The sequence below is a fragment of the Mastigoproctus giganteus genome, chromosome 2 (genome assembly GCF_048544385.1).
Source record: "Mastigoproctus giganteus isolate SK-2022 chromosome 2, ASM4854438v1, whole genome shotgun sequence".
NCBI classification, from domain to species: Eukaryota; Metazoa; Arthropoda; class Arachnida; order Uropygi; family Thelyphonidae; genus Mastigoproctus; species Mastigoproctus giganteus.
This window is the reverse complement of record NC_143576.1, coordinates 258182926-258202438: the sequence shown is the minus strand read 5'-3', so window position 1 is coordinate 258202438 and position 19513 is coordinate 258182926. Positions and strand designations below refer to the sequence as shown.

Sequence of the window (19513 nt, the reverse complement as noted above, 5' to 3'; positions counted from 1 at the left end):
AAAACATTTGTCATCTCCATTTAATAAAGAGGGCCATTTTGGCCTTGTCCTCCAAGTTCTAATTCATCCCAAAGTTGTTCAGTTGGGGTGGTTGGACTCTGCAATATTCTGATATCATCTCTTCAAATCATTCATTCACAATCCTTGCTTAGTGACAGGGAACACTGTCATGATATCAATGGAGTTTTTAGGGCATTTTCACGAGTACATTACATCTTAATGGTGTTTCTTCATCAACTTCTCAGTGGAATTTTAAAGCTGTTCTCTTACTCTGTTCATCTAAGTTAGACAAACCACAATACGAAGAAATTACTCAAAGCAGTTCAATATAGTATTCATCAATGGAATATCGATAGTGACCACAGTCACTGGTATTGTATAGGAAACAACAGTATTTTGTAAACCCCCTTGCCTATAAGACAGCTTGTTATTTGTTATTTGGTTTTCAGGAGCATTAGCAACTAAGGCCATATTGCTCCGGGAATATGCGGTGATCATTCCCTGATCTTTCCGCATCCCCGTATTTGGTGGTGACGGGATCGAACCCCGGTCTAATCAAGAAGCGTGCGTTACGCACTGCTGCTACTTCCCACCTGGCTACGGAGGCGCCACCTATAAGACAGCCATTCTACTGCAAACCATTATACAATAGATATGACTGGCCTCAAAGAATCACATATGAACCAGTAGTGTGCAGTACAGTCCACTAGTGGACCCATTAAAATTGGCCTAACAAAGAGTTACCAAAAGCAATGGGTAAGATGAATTCAAGAGGATTCCATCACTTCAGTGAGAAATCTTCAAATATCAGTGCCATGAAAATGAATCTCTGTGGGGCCTCAAATCAGAAAGCTTCAACAGGTTTAAAAGTTTTAAAAAAATGCCTCAATGTATCTGAATTAAAACCCTGAAAGCTTTTCAAATGGCTTTGTGGAAACGTTTTGGGTAACCACAGGTCTCCCCACACACAAAAATGGAGTTCAGAAACTGTTCAATGTATATAAAGAAATGAGATGTTGTATATTGCTGAAACTTCATTTGCTGCATTTGCATTTAGACTGCTTTCCCAAAAACCAATGGAAAATTGCTACCAAGATTGAACATATGTTGGTAGATTACTGCCGGATGTTGTATCCATGACACTCCAGACAAAGTATACCAAAGGAAATTATCAGCACAACATTTTTAACTTGTACCTAGCTTTTTTTATGATAGCATATTGTATTATTTTAAATGTGTGTACAAAGTGCTGTGTTTAAAATTGGCTGTAAAAGTGATTAAAATGTAACTGTAACCGGTTTTCGTGTCTTTTGCAATGAAATCATCTTAATTAACTTGTACCAATATTATTAGCAGTTGCATTACAAAAATTACAAGATAGAAAAAAAAGAAAAAAAAAAACCGGAGAAAATATTTGAAATCAGCATGCAAAACTGGTTTAGAAAAGTATTTACATCTTTGATGAAAGAAAAAGGTTTAATTTTTTTGACCAATGTAATAAGAATGTTTTCCTCCCTTCTATTGATAAGGACTGGCATATGAGGCATGATAAAAATGTTTGGGGATTGACTTTATATCTTTAAATTGCGGCATAGTAGCAAGTTGCAACACATTCAATGCCTCACCTAAATATAGTAATGCATGAGTCACTTGTGCAGCCAATCTGAATTACCATGCACTGAAAAGAAGGTGTTTCATCACATTTTAAAATGAATGAGCATGAAATGAATGAAATTAACATTTAAAATGAATTTTACTGAGCAGTGGAATTTGCATTGAATTTTGTTTCCAATTATGAAAAGTGCTGCACCTACAAAATATTAAAAACAGCTACTGAAGAATATTATGTTTTCTGGAGACTTTTCAGTGGTTCAAAGTTTCAAGAATGCCACTTGTCCATAAAAGACGATCCTCAATCTGGCCACAACCACCAACTTCAAAAACCAGTGATTCAATTGCTAGTACCCTTGATCTAGTAGTAGTAGAGGAATGTAATGCAAGAAAGCAAGCATATGAGCTTGAATCAAGAAGTGTGTACTACGCACTGCTGCTCCTTCCCACCTGGCTACGGAGGCGCATAGTGAATTGGTGCTCACATGATAACAATGCACCAACACATTCACGGCTGTCCAGTCAAGAATTTCTTGCAATCCATCACTGAGGTTTCAATCTATTATATTCACTAAATTTACCTCCTGAGGTTCATTATTATTGTGTTTTTTTTAAGTTTTTTTTTATTTTACCAGAGCATATCACAGCAACTATTAGCAATTCCAAAAGAAGCCTATCAGGCATGCTTCCAGAAGTTGCTGAAGGACTGAAATCGGTGCATACAATTATCTATCTTAATATCCATCTGCCTTGATAATCATGTATTGTACATGATTATCAAGATAGATAGGGTTAACTTCCTTATTTTACACATTACATACCCCCTAAATTAAAACTTGGATAGTACTTAATTTGTAAAGTATAATGAAAACAATAAACTTAAAGGAAGGATGGTTGCAGGATAGATTATTTTTTGCCTTCAGCCAGCAGGTGGTTAATAGTTGGAACAAACTGCCATCTGTTGTTGTAGAAGTGGGTAGTTTGAATAAATTCAAGAACTAGACAAATTCGTGGAGGGATGGGTGAGGTGCGTAGTGTTTTTCTTTCTTTGTTTCATTTTTTTTTTTTTTTTTTTTTGGCTGATGCTCTATAAGATTCCTTTCTTGCATCATTTTCCACTACTAATATGCTAACTTATGCAGCTGGGCATGATCATGTGATAGCATGCTTGTTTGCAGGCATATATACCACCATTGTCAGCTGAATACATGTGGTTGTTGTAGTAGTAGTAGTGGCATGTGAATGAGCTTATGCAGCATCAGCAAAAAAAAAAAAAAAAAAATCACACCATTCCCCCCAAATGCCTGTCCAGTTCCTCCTTAAATTTATTCAACCTATCAACTTCCACAACAACAGATGGAAGTTTGTTCCAGCAATTAACCATCCACTGGCTAAAGGCAAATTTCCGCACATCTATTCTACATCTGTCTTTTCTTAATTTGAATTTATGCTCCCTTAGGTTCGTAATCTGAACAAGTGGAAGGATCCCATCAGAATTCAGCGTGCTCAACCCATTCAAGGCCTTATACACCTCAATCAAATCACCGTGCAGGTGCCTAGTCTCCAGCCACTGCAATTTGCAGAACTTAAGCATCAGATGCAACACATACAAATGTGTTGCAGGCTGAAAAAAATTCTATCCCTTGAGCCTTGCATAATCTTTCCAGGCCCGGATTGATTGACAAGGCTCTCATCATATACTCCCTCCTATTGTGTCTGGGTAGAATTGCAGACACTTTCAAATTCAACCCTAATTCTCGGCTTTTGTTCAACAGTAACCTGTACTTTAGCATTAGCATTAGCATTAGTAGAGGCATTTGATGCAAGAAAGCAAGCTTATGCAGCATCAGCCAAAAAAAAAAAAAAAAAAAAGTAACATAAATAAATAAAAATAACCACTTCCACTTCACCCCTCTGTTCGTTCGAAATACCTGTCCAGCTGAGCCTTAAACTTATTTAGGCTATCAACTTCCACGACAAGGGATGGAAGTCTGTTCCACCCACCAACCACCCGCTGGCTAAAGGCAAATTTCCGCACATCTATCCTACATCTGTCTTTCCTCAATTTGAATTTATGCCCTCTCAGGTGATTTTTCTGAGCTAGAGGAAGAATCCCATCAGCATTGAGCATGCTCAAACCATTCAAGGCTTTGTACACCTCTATCAGATCACCCCGCTGGTGCCTAGTTTCCAGACACTGTAATTTGCAAAACTTAAGCCTTTCTTCGTAAGAGAACCCCTTTGTCCCATTCACCAATCTAGTTGCCCTTCTCTGTACTCGTTCCAGCAGCTCTACATCCTTCCTGAAATGAGGCCTCCAGGCCTGTATACAGTACTCTAGGTGTGGCCTGACCATTGCCTTATACAAGGGAATAATCACCTCCTTATCCCTGCTAGAAAAATTCCTATATATCATTGACAATACACCATGAGCTACTCTTGCAGCTCGTCTGCACTGCTCAGAGAACTTCATATCTGCCTGCACCACCACCCCCAGGTCCCTTTCATTCTCTACCACTGTCAGTGTAGTACCACAGAGTTGATACGTTGCTCTGGGGTTGCTGTTTCCCATATGTAGTACTTTACATTTGTCAATGTTAAACTTCATTTGCCACCTCGAAGCCCATCTGCTCAACCTTTCCAAATCCTGTTGCAGCAGCATAGTGTCAGTAGTGTCCTTGACAACCCTGCCAACCTTCGTATCGTCTGCAAACTTGGACATTAAGCCTGATATACCATCATCAATATCATTTATAAATACAGAAAACAATAAAGGCCCCAATACTGAACCCTGAGGGACTCCACTAATAACATTAGTCCACGATGAGCAGTGTCCATTGATTACCACTCTCTGTCTTCTCCCCCTCAACCACCCCTTTATCCATAGCAGCAACTTGCCTCCAATGCCACACTGCTCCAATTTGTGCAGCAGTCTTCCATGTGCAACAGTATCAAAAGCCTTTCTAAGATCCAAGTATATAATATCAAAGTTATTCCCTGCATCCAGTTCTTTTGTGACTGCATCATAGTATCCAATCAAATTGGTCAGGCAAGACTTCCCCTTAACAAAACCATGCTGTGTCCTAGCTATAACTGAAGTCTTGTCTAGATGATCCTGCAGTGCTTCTTTCACCAGTGCCTCCATTAATTTTCCGGGAACAGAAGTTAAACTCACAGGTCTATAATTACTTGTGTCAGCCTTTGATCCTCCTTTGTGAATTGGGGTCACATTTGCACATCTCCAGTCAATGGGTACCTCCCCTGAGTCCAAGGAAGCTCTCATAATTATGGCTAAGGGTTTGCTTACCTCCTTTGCTGCCTCCTTTAATATAACTGGATAGATCCCATCCACCCCAGGTGCCTTTCTTGTGTTTATCTTCAACAATTTCTCCTCCACTTTGCTCTCAGTTATTACAAGATTCTCTAGCTTACTGCTAGAGTTGAATACACCTCTGGCATTCCCCTCGCTGAATAACTCCTCATGTGTGAATGTCGATGCAAAATATTCATTTAGTTTGTTAGCTACCCGAGCAGGGTCATCAACAGTTGACCCATCGATCTCAAGTGGACCAATCTGATTCATCCCCTTCCTTCTAGAGTTTACATAAGTAAAGAACTCTTTGCTGTTTTTCTTCGCATCCCTTGCCAAGGATCTCTCGTAATCTGCCTTCGCCTGCCTAACCTCCTTTGTAACTTGGTTACAGATCAACTTGTATCTATCATAGGCGTCCGTGTCACGTGTTAATTTGTATGTATCCCATGCATTTTTCTTCTCTGCCATATGCCTCATTAGTTCATCTGACAACCATTTAGGCCTAAACCTTGAACAATATTTCTTAGTTGGTATGTAAAGCCTAGTAGCTTCCACGATAAGTTCTTTGAATGCTTCCCATTTTGAATTTGCTGTTGGCAATATCATCAGTTGATCCCACTGTATAGAATTTAAATACTGTCTCAGTCCATTGTAGTCGCCTTTACGAAAGCAATACCCCTTCCCTTTACCCCTAATGGTAGTTACCTCTTTGAGTAACTCCCACTTCAGCACACTGTGATCACTGCCACCAAGTGGTTCATTTATCTGCAGATTCTTAATGCATGAAGAATCACTACTGATAATCAAATCAAGAGTATTACTCCCTCTAGTTGCCTCCCGAACATGCTGATGTAGAAAACAATCATCCAATAAATCCACAAAAGCCTTGCTACTGTGTGAGTGACCAGCCCCCAAATTCCAGTCAATATCTGGGAAATTAAAATCCCCCATTATAAGACTCTCTGATTTACTGGGCCACTCTATTTCTCCGAACAGTTTCTTATTTTACTCATCAGAGTCATTAGGCCTATAGCACACTCCTACTCTCAATTTTGATCTCCCAATGCTTATGTCACACCAAACTGACTCGACACTGCACTGTCCAGCGATGTCGACTGGCTTCACTTCCTTGGATTTTATGTGTTTTTTAACTAATAGCATAACCCCTCCTCCCTTCCTATCCTTTCTGTAGACATTGTACTCCCCAAATTCCAGTTCTGCATTTCTTATATCTGTGTGACACCACGTCTCTGAAATCCCCACAATATCTGCCTTTGATGTTTTGAGCAATACCTCAAATTCATCAAATTTATTTACTAAACTCCTAGCATTGGTGTACACACAAGTATACATGCACCTGTTCTTTTTCTTAGCTACCCTAACACAACCCATGTGTTTACTTGTACCCCAATGATTCCCAGCAGTCTCTGAAATATCCTGCATCTTATTTTCCAGGCTGCGGCTCATTCCAATAGAAGCAGTGCAAGAATCACTTTCACCTCTGCCAGTGGCTACTGTTAATATATTAGTCCTTGTATCCCCCCAATCTAGCAGTTTTCCGACCCACCTAACATTGCCTCGATAGCATCAGCAAACATTCTTGCACCCTTTCTATTTAAGTGTATCCCATCCCTGTAGAAGCAGTCTCTCCTGTTAACAAGTACAGACCAGGCTGAAAAAAATTCTACCCCTTAAGCCCTGCACAATCTTTCCAGGGCCGAATTGATTGACAGGGCTCTCATCATATACTCCCTCCTATCGTGTCTGGGCAGAATTGCAGACACTTTCAATTTCAACCCTAATTCACGGCTTTTTTTCATCAGTGACCTGTACTTGTCAAGTAATTCCGCCGGTCTCCTACTCTTAATGTCATTAGTGCCAACGTGTACAACTATATCACCTTTTGTGCCCTTAAAAGATGATATCCGCTCTACAACGTCATCAACTTTTGCCCCTGGCAGGCATTAGAGCTACCTCAATTAAAAATTTGAATTCCCTACCACTATATACAAAAACAATGGCTGCAAGATTCGAACGGAATAACAGTTTTATGTATATTAAGTAGTAATCCACAAAAACTCTTTATCTAAATTAAAATAAAAATAACCAGCGTAACTATAACTATAAGACTACGTATTAAGTACAATATAAAATAACAATTATGTAAATAAAAAGGCAAACACTTATCGCTTTTTCGGAGCCTGTAACTCACAGCTGTAATTTTTAAAGAGAGTCAGCGCCCTCCTGTAACAATGAAAGTTTTGTAACAATGAAATTGTTAACATTCCTTGTACATGACCCCCCAAATGTATAAACAGTTATTTTTATTTGTTGATCGATAACATTAAGAGACATGAACTGAGACATCTGAGACCAAAGTTGAAACTTGAATCATTTTACTGGTGTACCTACAAAAATTAATAAATGAATAACTCAAAAAATAAAAAAAATTTTAATAAGAATTTTAAAAAGAATATATATTATTTTTACTTTTTCATATCTTTCATCAGCTTCTCTAAGTTGTTCCTTTAATTTAGCTTGAGATCTTTTTTGTTGTATAATAAGATTTTCTAGCTGTTGTAGCTGGATCCCATATAGTGTTTTAACAGCAGTCTCATCAAATGAGGTGTCAAATGCTCCAAAGCTGTCCCTTTGCAGTGCTGACCAAGGATCATAAATAGTAGTTGTCTTCTTGTGTGGATATAATAGCTGCTTTACTTGCTCTGCCTAAATATTATAAAAATATTTTAAACATCATTAATTCTTTTATGATGAACCACACTTTTTTTACACATCTAAAGCAACTCTACCCAATCAGTAAAGAATTTTATGTTATTTATTTATTTTTTTTTTTTTTGACATTACATATGAATAAATGAGATACTGTCAACAGATTCGATATTCAGAAAAGTGCACAATTTGCTCCATTGCTATTCAGCCAGTTTTCTACTCAAGTTTTTTTATTTATATTATTCAAAGTACTGTATTGTTGATTTGTGTGTTTTAGTGATAATGGGGCTACTACGACCAGATTATGCCTTTCAAGGTTTCTTGTACAATATTGTTATCTGAGTTCACTGCTAGATATATATTTATAATTCACAGTTAAAAATGGGTATGGAGTCCAATTTGTTTTAGAAATATAAATTATATAAAGAATTCTGTTATTCACATCTTTTCCTATTATAAGCTGAGACATGAAAGGGTCGCACACAAAGTGCTGTGTATTCTGTTATCAAATTTGCCAACTATATTCTAGTCTATATACATTTATGATATTTAAGAGCCTGTAAAATTTCACATAATGTTCTAAAAGCTTCCAATCACTTCAGATTTCAAGTTCAAATCCATAAGTCACACAAGGAGTCATAACTAACATAGAAAAGAGCCAAGCACAGATAGTGAATCTCATTAGAAAGAGATATAACCTATCCAAGGATTACCAAAAGGCTAAGAGTATGATGGATATCATTCAAGGTACTTTGAAAATAATAAGTAATGGAATATCATGAAATGAGCACATGGGGCGAGGGGGGGGAGAGAAGAACGTTTTGTGGATGTAAAGGCCAGCTAACATTAAAGTAAACGACAATGCTGTGACTGTAATTTTTATGGGCAGAAGTGTATTCAAATTTTTAGGTGACACATTATTGGATAATGTCTTATATAGAAGGTTCATGAGAACTTGAAGATACTTCTAGCAATATCTGCAACTCAATTGAAAAGTACATCATATTGTAAAACAATCTCTTTAAAAAACAAAATGATTCCTTCAAGGTGTTCATTCGTGTATTAGGAATTAAAGTTAAACTACAGTTCCTCGAATTTTAAAAACAAACACTTCACTGAATTTGTTTACATTACATTATAGTCCAGCCCAATTAAATTTATTTTGTGCATCATCTTTCCAGTCTGATTTTCCCTTTCTGTTTTGCTTTGATATAAAGTAAGCTCTCTATGAACACTATGAGCAAAAACTTATAAGAGCATTCATAAGAGAACCTATAGTAGCCATATTTGATAACTATAAAAAGAAATAATTCATTTCTTAATAATAAGATGATGCTTTCTTTAACCTCCCTCTCAGAAAGTTCATTCATTTTTTTATAATGTGAGCAATGCCAGATTTCACAATGAAACCTTAACATTTATATTGCTTTATCTATCACTGCATAGGATAATAACTTACTACATTTTATTTTAACTGATATACATTGAACAGAAAACAAAATAAGCAAACCACTGAATATAACCTATATAAATCCCAGGGTTGGAGCAGAATACTCATCATCATACAATGTACTATAATAGTGTGCATAAAACAAAGCACATAAGCATTAAATAAAGAATACATCAAATATATTAATTCAAATTAACGTTAAATCATAGTGATAATATTGCTGAGCATGTCACACATGCTCAGCAAGTCAGAACTTCTCCGTCAGAATACAATTCACGACAGGTTGGAGCTGGCAGTGACCTGCAGGCTGATTGTGACACACGACACTAAAGTGCAGGATTACCTACTATTCTTTTGTGATTTTCTGATTAATTTGGTGCATTTATTTGTTACTTGGCTTTGTAATTGCATAGAAAAACCAGAGTCGATTCTGCCGACATTGTACTGACAGTAGCATTCGAATCGAATCTGCTGCCATTGTTTTTCGTATCAGTATAGCAGATACTGGAAGTTTCTACGTAACTTATAGCAGTGTAATCAGTGTCAACAGAGGATTATAAACTATAAATTATAGCACTGCTTACGTGTTTTAATAATTTAACTTGTCATGTAGACATAACGTACAGCAATAATAATATTAATAGAGCTTTTAGAATCAGTGATTTGGCATAGATAGCTGGCGTGAGAGTTGTTCGAACCACGTAGGTGGCAATAGATAGTTAAATTTATTATCTATTATAAATACTTTGATTTTACAAACGTAACATTTTAACTTAATACATATAACCTAAACCTTCATAGGAGACATGAAATTAATATAACATAATTCAGAAGGAGATAAAACTTGATACTGAAATATATATATATATATACACAGGCAGTTCTCGCTTTATGAGTTACCGGGTTTACAATTTTTTTTTTCTCTCCCAAGTATCAAGTATCAACAAAATCGAAAATATTAATTGCAAAAAAGGAATGTTAAACATTAAACATTCATAAATACCGCATTTCAAATCACGTGTGTAGCTATACAATACAGTGTACCCCGCTTTACGATATTAATCCGTTACCATCGTATCGTGAAAATATCGTAATGAACCCAATAACACATTGTAAATTGTATTAGTTACCAATTCGAATCATTAAACACACTACACTTTCATCGTTATCATATGTTCTGTTATAAGAACCGATTTTGAATGGCTTTGTGATATTTTTCTAAAGCACATTTCTGGAGGTCACGACCATAAAACAATAAAAACAATTTGCACTTTCTGGTTTATTGGGCTTTTCTGTTACTGCAAGCAATTATAAACAGGTAGTAAACTCTATGTTATTGCATTTGTGAAAATATCGATAGCTGGAATTGTGTGGTGTTTTAGGTTATTAGGGTGATATGTGTTTCCCCTTTACTGAAATAGTCAATTGTATAAAAAACATAAATAAATTTTCAGAATCTTTACTTCATTCTTTTTTTTTTAAGCGTCGTAAACTTGTTACTCTGCGCAAATCTTGTTAGTTGCAATTTGTGCGTTCCGTTAAAAAATGCATGCTACTGAAATTTATAAAGAAAAGAGAAGATTATCTTAGAAATAAACACCTCTTGAAGCATTTATGAAGAAGACGACTCCTTGTGCAACAAACCCTGAGTACCAGGCCAATAATGAGTGCCCATTTAGTCAATGATGATGAAGAATAAACACTCTTTAACATTTGTAAGTCATAAATAATTTCTCTATTATTATAATTTGCTTGATTTTACAGGCTACGTTTTCATTTCTTTGGATAAATCAATCATTGTTTAAACATAAACTAATTAGCTAACTAATTTCATTGTTGATAACGTAACCCCTATTTTTAACATTAGGTCTATGGGAAATAAATTCCCACTTTACGAGCACGTGCTAGGAACAAATTAACTCGTAAAGTCGAGAACTACCTGTATAGTGTTATTACTGCATTGGGATAGAAATTTAGTGTAATATTTTTAATTGTATAAATTTATATCTGAATTAGGTGCCTCCGTAGCCAGGTGCAGCAGTGTGTAACATTCGCCTGATTCAGTGTGTATATCTGAATTAGGCGCCTCCGTAGGAAGGAACAGCAGTGTGTAACTCATGCTTCTTGATTAGACTTCTTGATGTAACTCATGCTTCTTGATTAGACTTCTTGATGTAACTCATGCTTCTTGATTAGACTTCTTGATGTAACTCATGCTTCTTGATTAGACACCAAATACGGAGAATGCGGAAAGGTCAGGGAATGACCACCGCATATTCTCGGAGCAATATGGCCTTAGTTGCTAATGCTCCTAAAAACCAAATAACAAACAAACATATCTGAATTGTATTAAAATTGAATTGAAATCTGCCTCAGACCAGAACAGCAAAGCAAAAGGCTCAAGTAGTGGGAGTGCCGTGGCTCAAGGGAGAACTGAGGGGGTGGTTGTCTTCTGAATTGCAGCCTTTTGAAATGTACTGCTTGTTTGATGTTTGTGAATCAATCAGGAAAGAGACATGATATTGCCAAGGGGAAATGTCTTTGTGTGTGTGTTCAATGTAAGGAGTGTGAGGAAATGAGGTGTCAACTCAGCGTTGTTATGGGCCTTTATGAGAGCTTGCAGAACAGGGTAGATGACCTTCAAGGACTTAAACTGAGGGTTGAATTTGGTGTCTGCAAATCTGCCCAGACAAGACAGGAGAGAGTGTATGAGAGCTTTGTCAATCAATTGGACCCTGGAGAGATCGTGCATGACATTATTGGATGATTGTTTTCTACAGCAGCATGTTTGGGAGGCAATCAGAGGGAGTAATACTCTTGATCTGATCATCAGTAGTGATTCTTGATGCACTGAGAATCTACAGATAAAGGAAGCACTAGGTGGCAGTGATCACAGTGTGCTGATGTGGGATTATACTCAAAGAGGCAACAACCATCGGGAGGAAAGGGAAAGGTTTTTGCTTTCATAAAGGTGTACGGTGGTCTGAGACAGTATTTAAAATTATACAGTGGGACCAACTGATGATGTTACCAACAGCAAATTCTAAATGGGAAGCATTCAAAGAATTAATGTTGGAAGCTACTAGGCTTTACATGCCAATTAAGAAATATTGTTCATCGTTTAGGCCCAAATGGATGTAAGATGAACTAATAAGAAATGCGGGAGAGAAGAAAAATGCATGGGATACATATAAATTAAGAGGTGACACAGAAGCCTACGGAAGATATAAGCTGGTCTATAACCAAGTCTCAAAGGAGGTTAGGAAGGCAAAGGTAGATTATGAGAAATCTTTGGCAGAGAATGCAAAGAAAAACAGCAAAGAGTTCTTTACTTATGTAAACTCTAGAAGGAAGGGGATGAATCACACTGGTCCACTTGATATCGATGGTTCAACTGTTGATGATCTTGCTCAGGTAGCTAACAAACTCAATGAGTATTTTGCATCTACATTGAAACTTAAGGAGTTACTCGGTGAGGGGAATACAGAGGTGTATTAAACCATGGTAGCGAGTTAAATGATTTTTTAATAACTGAGAGCAAAGTGGAGGATAAATTGTTGAAGGTAAACATAAAAAAACAACTGCGGTGGATAGGATCTATTCAGTTATATTAAAGGAGGCAGGAAAGGATGTAAGCAAGCCCTTGGCCATAATTATGAGAGCTTCCTTGGACTTGGGGGAAGTACTCATGGACTGGAGATGTGCAAATGTCACCCCAATTCACAAAAGAGGATCAAAGGGTGACAAGTAATTACAGACCTGTTAATTTAACTTCTGTTATGGGGAAATTAACAGAGGCACTGGTTAAAGAAGCACTGCAGGTTCATCTAGACAACACTTTAGTTACACTTCAGTCACAACATGGGTTTGTTAAGGGGAAGACTTTGTCTGACCAATTTAATTGGATACTATGTGGTCACAAAGGAACTGGATGCAAAAAATAATTCTGATATCATATACTTGGTATTTTTGATACTGTTGCACATGGAAGACTACTGTACAAATTGGAGCAGTATAGAATTAAGGGCAAAATGCTGCTATGGATAAAGGGATGGTTGAGTGGGAGAAGACAGAGACAGAGACATAATCAATGGACACTGCTTTTTGTGGACTAATGTTATTAGTGGAGTCCCCCAGGGTTCATCGTTGGGTTATTGTTGTTTTTTGTATTTATTAATGATACTGATGAAGGTATATCAGGCTTAATGTCTATGTTTTCAGATGATACGAAGGTTGGCAGAGTTGTTAATGACACTAATGACAGTACGCTTTTGCAAGTGGATCTAGAAAGTTGAGCAGATGGGCTGAGGTGGCAACTGAAGTTTAACATTGACAAGTGGTGTAAAGTACTGCATATGGGTAGCAGTAACCCCAGAGTACATATGAACTGTGTGGTACTATACTCAGGATGGTAGAGAATGAAAAGGACCTGGGGGTAATTGTGCAGTCAGATATGAAGTTTTCTGAGGAGTGCAGACAGTCTGCAAGAGTAGCTCATAGTGTCTTGTCAATGATATACAGAAATTTTTCTAGCAGGGATAAGGAGGTGATTTGTATAAGCAATGATCACACCACACCTTGAGTACTGTATACAGGTATGGAGGCCTCGTTTCAAGAAGGATGTAGAGCTGCTGGAATGAATACAGAGAAGGTCAACAATATTCGTGAATGGAACAAAGAATTGATCTTACGAAGAAAGGCTTGACTTTTGCATATTACAGTTTGGTTGGTTGGATTGGATATTTTACTGGCGCATCAGCTTCTATGGCTATAATGCGCCAACTTATGATTTTTGCCTTATTCAATGATGTCTTTTGTTATGATTTTTATATCAAATTGTAGTAGTTTATGCGTTTCAGAAACTGGAAGCCTTCGGATATATTAGATTTATCTGACAATATTGTTTGTAATGAAAATGTATCCATTCCTTTTAAGGATTTAAAGGTAATCTGACGTTCTCGTGTAAAGTTAGGGCAGTCAAGTAGAATATGTTGGATTTCATATTATAGTGTCTGGAGGCTAGGCACCTGCGAGATGATCTGATTGAGGTGTATAAGGCCTTGAATGGTTTGAGCATGCTCAATGCTGATGGGATTCTTCCTCTTGCCTAGATTAACTGCATGAGGGACATAAAAATTAAATTGAGGAAAGACAGTTGTATGATATGTGTGTGCAGAAATTTTCCTTTATCCAGTGGGTGGTTGATTGCTGGAACAAACTTCCATCTGTCATAGAAGTTGAGAGCTTGAATAAATTCAAGGCAGAACTAGACAAATATCTGGAACAAATGGATGGATGAAATTGGAAGCGTTTTTTTTTTTTTTTTTTTTGGCTGATGCTGTATAAGCCTGCTTTCTAGCATCATATGCCTCTACTAATACTAGAATATGCTAAAATACAGGTGCAAAAATTTGTTTCTATCACAAATATACCCATTATATACAGAGTGAATCAGAAGTCAACTAAAACAAAAATATATTATTATTTGGCTTGGTCACCTAATATCAAAGTGAAATTATTTCCCAAATCAAATCAGAATTTAAAAAAGGGGAAAAAAAATTCATGAAAAACTCATCATTACTTCTTTTCTTGATGTACTATATTCTACATCTAATACATATCACTTGATTCAATTTTGACAATTTCTGGATCTGAATTCTGAAGAATTTCAGCTTTTGTAAGCCAAAATCAGACAACAATGGCATGGCTCACAGGTGTGATCTTTTCTATAGGGAAAAAAAATCACAACTAATGGATATCATTCAGGGTACTTCTGAAAATAATAAAATTTTTCAAAGTGCTCTCATAAATATAAATATAGAATAAATGTGTTCAAAATTACTTATAAAACCAAATAGCAGACGGCAGTACTTACTTGAAGATTTGTAATGTACTTCGAAAAACAAACCTGGAAAAACATATATAAAGTAGAGCGTCGATAATCCAAACTAATTGGAATGGGGGGTAGTTTGGACTTCCGATTTAGCATTAGTAGAGGCATGCAATGCAAGAAAGCTAATGCTGCATACAATGCTTATGCATCATTAGCCATTTGTTTGGATTTTCGAACTTATCAAAAATACAGTTCTGGATACTAAAAAAAAAAGCTAGGTGGGCAGCAGCAGCAGCAGTGGGTAGCACATGCTTCTTGATTAGACCGGGGTTCGAGCCCGTGACCACCAAATACGGAGGATGCGGAAAGGTCAGGGAATGACGACCGCATATCCCCGGAGCAATATGGCCTTACTTGCTAATGCTCCTAAAAACCAAATAACAACTAAAAAAAAGGTTTAGCAAATTTAGAAATAAAAACACTAAGTTGTACTTAGTGTTTTTATTATTCATAGTTAATAAAACAAATGGAACTTTGAGTCACAATAACACATATGTATAGGCCTTAAAAAAAAAAAAAAAAAAAAATATATATATATATATATATATATATATAACGAAAATAATTACTTATTTTTTTGCTGCACCATTTTCGAACTTCATTTCTTTGCTGCTAGATTTCTCACTCTTTTCAGCAAGAGTAGTTGAGTTGGACAGTATTCAGTTTGTTCCTTGTACCTAGCCCTCGTGGGTAGCACAGTTGGTAGAATTACTGTCCTCCTCACCCTGGGTGTAAAAGACCCAAATTCAAGTAATGGTTGTCAATGATGGAAGGAACTTTTATGGGCCTTTTTCACAAAAAATGTTTTAAATTCTGTACAGTGGGATCAACTGACAATGTTACAAACAGTAAATTCTAAGTGGAAAGCATTCAAAGAATTAATCGTGGAAGCTACTAGACTTTATATACCGATTAAGAAATATCGTTCAAGGTTTAGGCCTAAATGGTTATCAAATGAACTAATGAGACTCGTGACAGAGAAGAAAAATGCATGGGATGCATATAAATTATCAGGTGACGCAGAAGCCTGTAGCAGATATAAGCTAGTCTGTAATCAGGTCACAAAGGAGGTTCGGCAGGCGAAGGCGGATTACGAGAAATCTTTGGCAAAAGATGCTAAGAAAAACAGCAAGGATTTCTTTACTTATATAAACTCTAAAAGGAAGGGGATGAATATGATTGGTCCACTTGACATCGATGGTTCGACTGTTGATGATCCTGCTCAGATAGCAAACAAACTGAATGAGTATTTTGCATCTACATTCACACGTGAGGAATTATTACAATTTGAAAATGGAAGAAGGTTATCAAATTGTAGCAGTGTGCTTAATGATTTTGTAATAACTGAGAGCAAAGTGGAGGAGAAATTGTTGAAGTTAAACATAAGAAAGGCACCTGGGGCGGATGGGATCTATCCAGTTATATTAAAGGAGGCAGCAAAGCAACTAAGCAAACCCTTAGCCATAATTATGAGAGCATCCTTGGACTCAGGGGAGGTTCCCACGGACTGGAGATGTGCAAATGTGTCCCCAATTCACAAAGGTGGATCGAAGGGTGACACGAGTAATTACAGACCAGTTAGTTTAACTTCTGTTCCGGGTAAAATAATGGAGTCGCTGGTTAAAGATGCATTGCAGGATCATCTAGACAAGACTGCAGCAATAATTCAAACACAGCATGGGTTTGTTAAGGGAAAGTCTTGTCTGACAAATTTGATTGGTTATTATGATGTGGTCACAAAGGAACTGGATGCAAAAAATAATTTTGATATCATATACTTGGATTTCAGGAAAGCTTTTGACACTGTTGCGCATGGAAGACTACTGTACAAATTGGAGCAGAATGGTATTAAGGGTAAGTTGCTACAATGGATAAAAGGATGGTTAAGTGGGAGAAGACAGAGGGTGGTAATCAATGGGTGTTGCTCTTCGTGCACTAATGTTATTAGTGGAGTCCCACAGGGTTCGGTGTTGGGTCCACTGTTGTTTTGTGTATTTATCAATGATATTGATGAAGGTATATCAGGCTTAATGTCGAAGTTTGCAGATGACACAAAGGTTGGCAGGGTTGTTAATGACAGTAATGGCAGTGTGCTACTGCAACAGGATCTAGATAATTTGGGCAGATGGGCTAAGAAGTGGCAACTGAAGTTCAACCTTGACAAATGCAAAGTACTGCATATGGGTAGAAGTAACCCCAGAGAAACGTACCAACTGTGTGGTACTACACTTAAGGTGGTAGAAAATGAAAAAGACCTGGGAGTAATTGTGCAGTCAGATATGAAGTTTTCTGAGCAGTGCAGACAGGCTGCTAGGGCGGGTCATGGGGTTTTGTCAATGATATATAGGAATTTTGCTAGCAGGGAAAAGGAGGTGATTGTCCCTCTGTATAAGGCAATGGTCAGGCCACGCCTTGAGTACTGCGTACAGGTCTGGAGGCCTCATTTTAGGAAGGATGTAGATTTGCTTGAGCGTGTACAGAGAAGAGCAACACGATTGGTGAGGGGAATGAAGGGATTCTCTTACCAAGAGAGGCTTAAGTTCTGCAAATTGCAGTGGCTGGAGACTAGGCACCTGCGCGGTGATCTGATTGAGGTCTATAAGGCCTTGAATGGGTTGAGCACGCTGAATTCTGATGGGATCCTTCCACTTGTTCAGATTACCAACCTACGGGGACATAAGTTCAAATTAAGAAAGGACAGATGTAGAATAGATGTGCGGAAATTTGCCTTTAGCCAGCGGGTGGTTAATTGCTGGAACAAACTTCCATCTGTCGTTGTGGAAGTTGATAGGTTAAATAAATTTAAGGAGGAACTGGACAGGCATTTGGAGGGAATGGTGTGATTTTTTTTTTGGCTGATGCTGCATAAGCTCCTAACACTTGCTTTCTTGCATCATGTACTACTACTACTACTACAATGTGGCTGAGTTAGTTGGTCCCACGCGAGGGTTAAAAAAAAAAAAAAAAAAAAAAGGTAAACTGCAGCCATTATCAACCCACTGCAGGATGGAAGCCTCCTCAACAATTCGTGTCGAAGGAAATGGACCACGACCTGCCACGCTGGTCCAGTGCGGGTTGGCAGATCGTCCGTATTTAGCAGTCAGGGTCTTGAACCCCGGTCTCAAGGATCGTGTGCTACTGCACTCCCGCTCCTGACCACTCAGCTACGGAGGCCTCCAGGCAAGGCTAGCATGGCTTTTCACCCCGAAACTTGGGTTTTTTGTCCAGCAAACAGAAAATTGACTACAGAACATGCAATTTACAGACAGTATACACAGAGCAAACTGGCCTTAGTTGCTAATGATCCCAGAACCCAACTACAACAACAACAAACAGCATCTTGAAGGGATGGGTCATTAGCTGTTCTCATAGCTTTTCTTTTTTTTTTTGCACCATCATCTGAATCAAGTTTGAATGCAAACTTTAAAATTTTTTCCTTGTTTTTAAATTTCTGTTATGGTTGACTTTCCAACCTCGTAAAATCTTGCTAAAGAAGACCTGCTTTCTCCCTTAGAAAGTCTGTTTAAAATCTCAATCTTTGATTTAATTGTTAAAGATTTCTGCTTTCTTTTAAAAGACTAAGAAGATCATAACTTCAGTATGGTAAAATAAAACTCTGTAAATGTTCAGAATCTCTTCATTCCTATATCTAAACTTCGTAAACATTTTACTCTGTATCTCACTTGTACATAGTGTGTTAGTTGCAATTCTGCATGCTGTGTTCTTTGTTAATGATTGATGCTTATCTTTTTTTTACTGTTTCAGATTTTATAACAAAAAAAAAAAAAAAAAAAATCCAGTGAACAGAAATATCAGATTACAGTGTTATGTTTAGTTAGTACTGTATATTAATTAATAAGCAAAAACTTATTTTTATTTTGCTAACCTGTGGATAATATTCTTCTGATTTTCATGTAACATTTAATTTTGCTAATGGTAAGGTAAAATAAAAGTATAAATTTGTGCTTTATATCTTCATTTTTATAGCCTGTGATAATATTCCTCCGATTGCCCTTTCCTTCTTTTAGATGGGTTCCTTCTTTAGGAACCCATCTAGCAGACACTTTATTCATATGCAACTGTTGATGGATGATGTTCTCCACAGACCCTACACTAATTTGGAACTCGGAAGCTATTTTTTTTGACACTAATATAGCAATCTTCCAGGATTAATGTCTTAATTTTTGCAACATTATCTTCTGTTACAGCAGTTGCTGGGCATCCTGAGATTTCTTCATTTCTTCAAAGAGGTTCTTCCATATTTGAATTGTTTCTATCAACATGCAACACTTTAACCTGGCATTCTTCTCCATAAACAGCAACCATTTCTTCGTGGATCATTTTAGGTGTTTTCCCTTACAGAAAGAGAAACAGAATCACTAATCTGTATTCCACTTTATCCATTGTGACACTTCATTTCATTTAGTGCTGCAAAGAAAAAGAAAAAGAAAATGAATTGTCATATCAAAATCTGTGTGTTTGCTATAGAGATTAAGGTATCAACAAAAAAAAAAAA

At 37.1% G+C, this 19513-nt stretch overlaps 1 protein-coding gene across 5 annotated transcripts in view; it reads right to left on the bottom strand.

The window, feature by feature from the left end:
- The window catches only part of LOC150090413 (uncharacterized), a 137910-nt gene that overhangs the window by 56196 nt on the left and 62201 nt on the right, over positions 1 to 19513 (bottom strand). For all 5 annotated transcript variants that reach the window (XR_016548097.1, XM_090389874.1, XM_090389878.1 and 2 more), the window contains exon 4: positions 7415 to 7651. Coding sequence is in view for 4 of the 5 variants with exons in the window: in XM_090389874.1 (XP_090246000.1) it covers positions 7415 to 7651 (237 nt within the window). In the remaining variant the exon portion in view is untranslated. The remainder of the gene's footprint in view (positions 1 to 7414; positions 7652 to 19513) is intronic.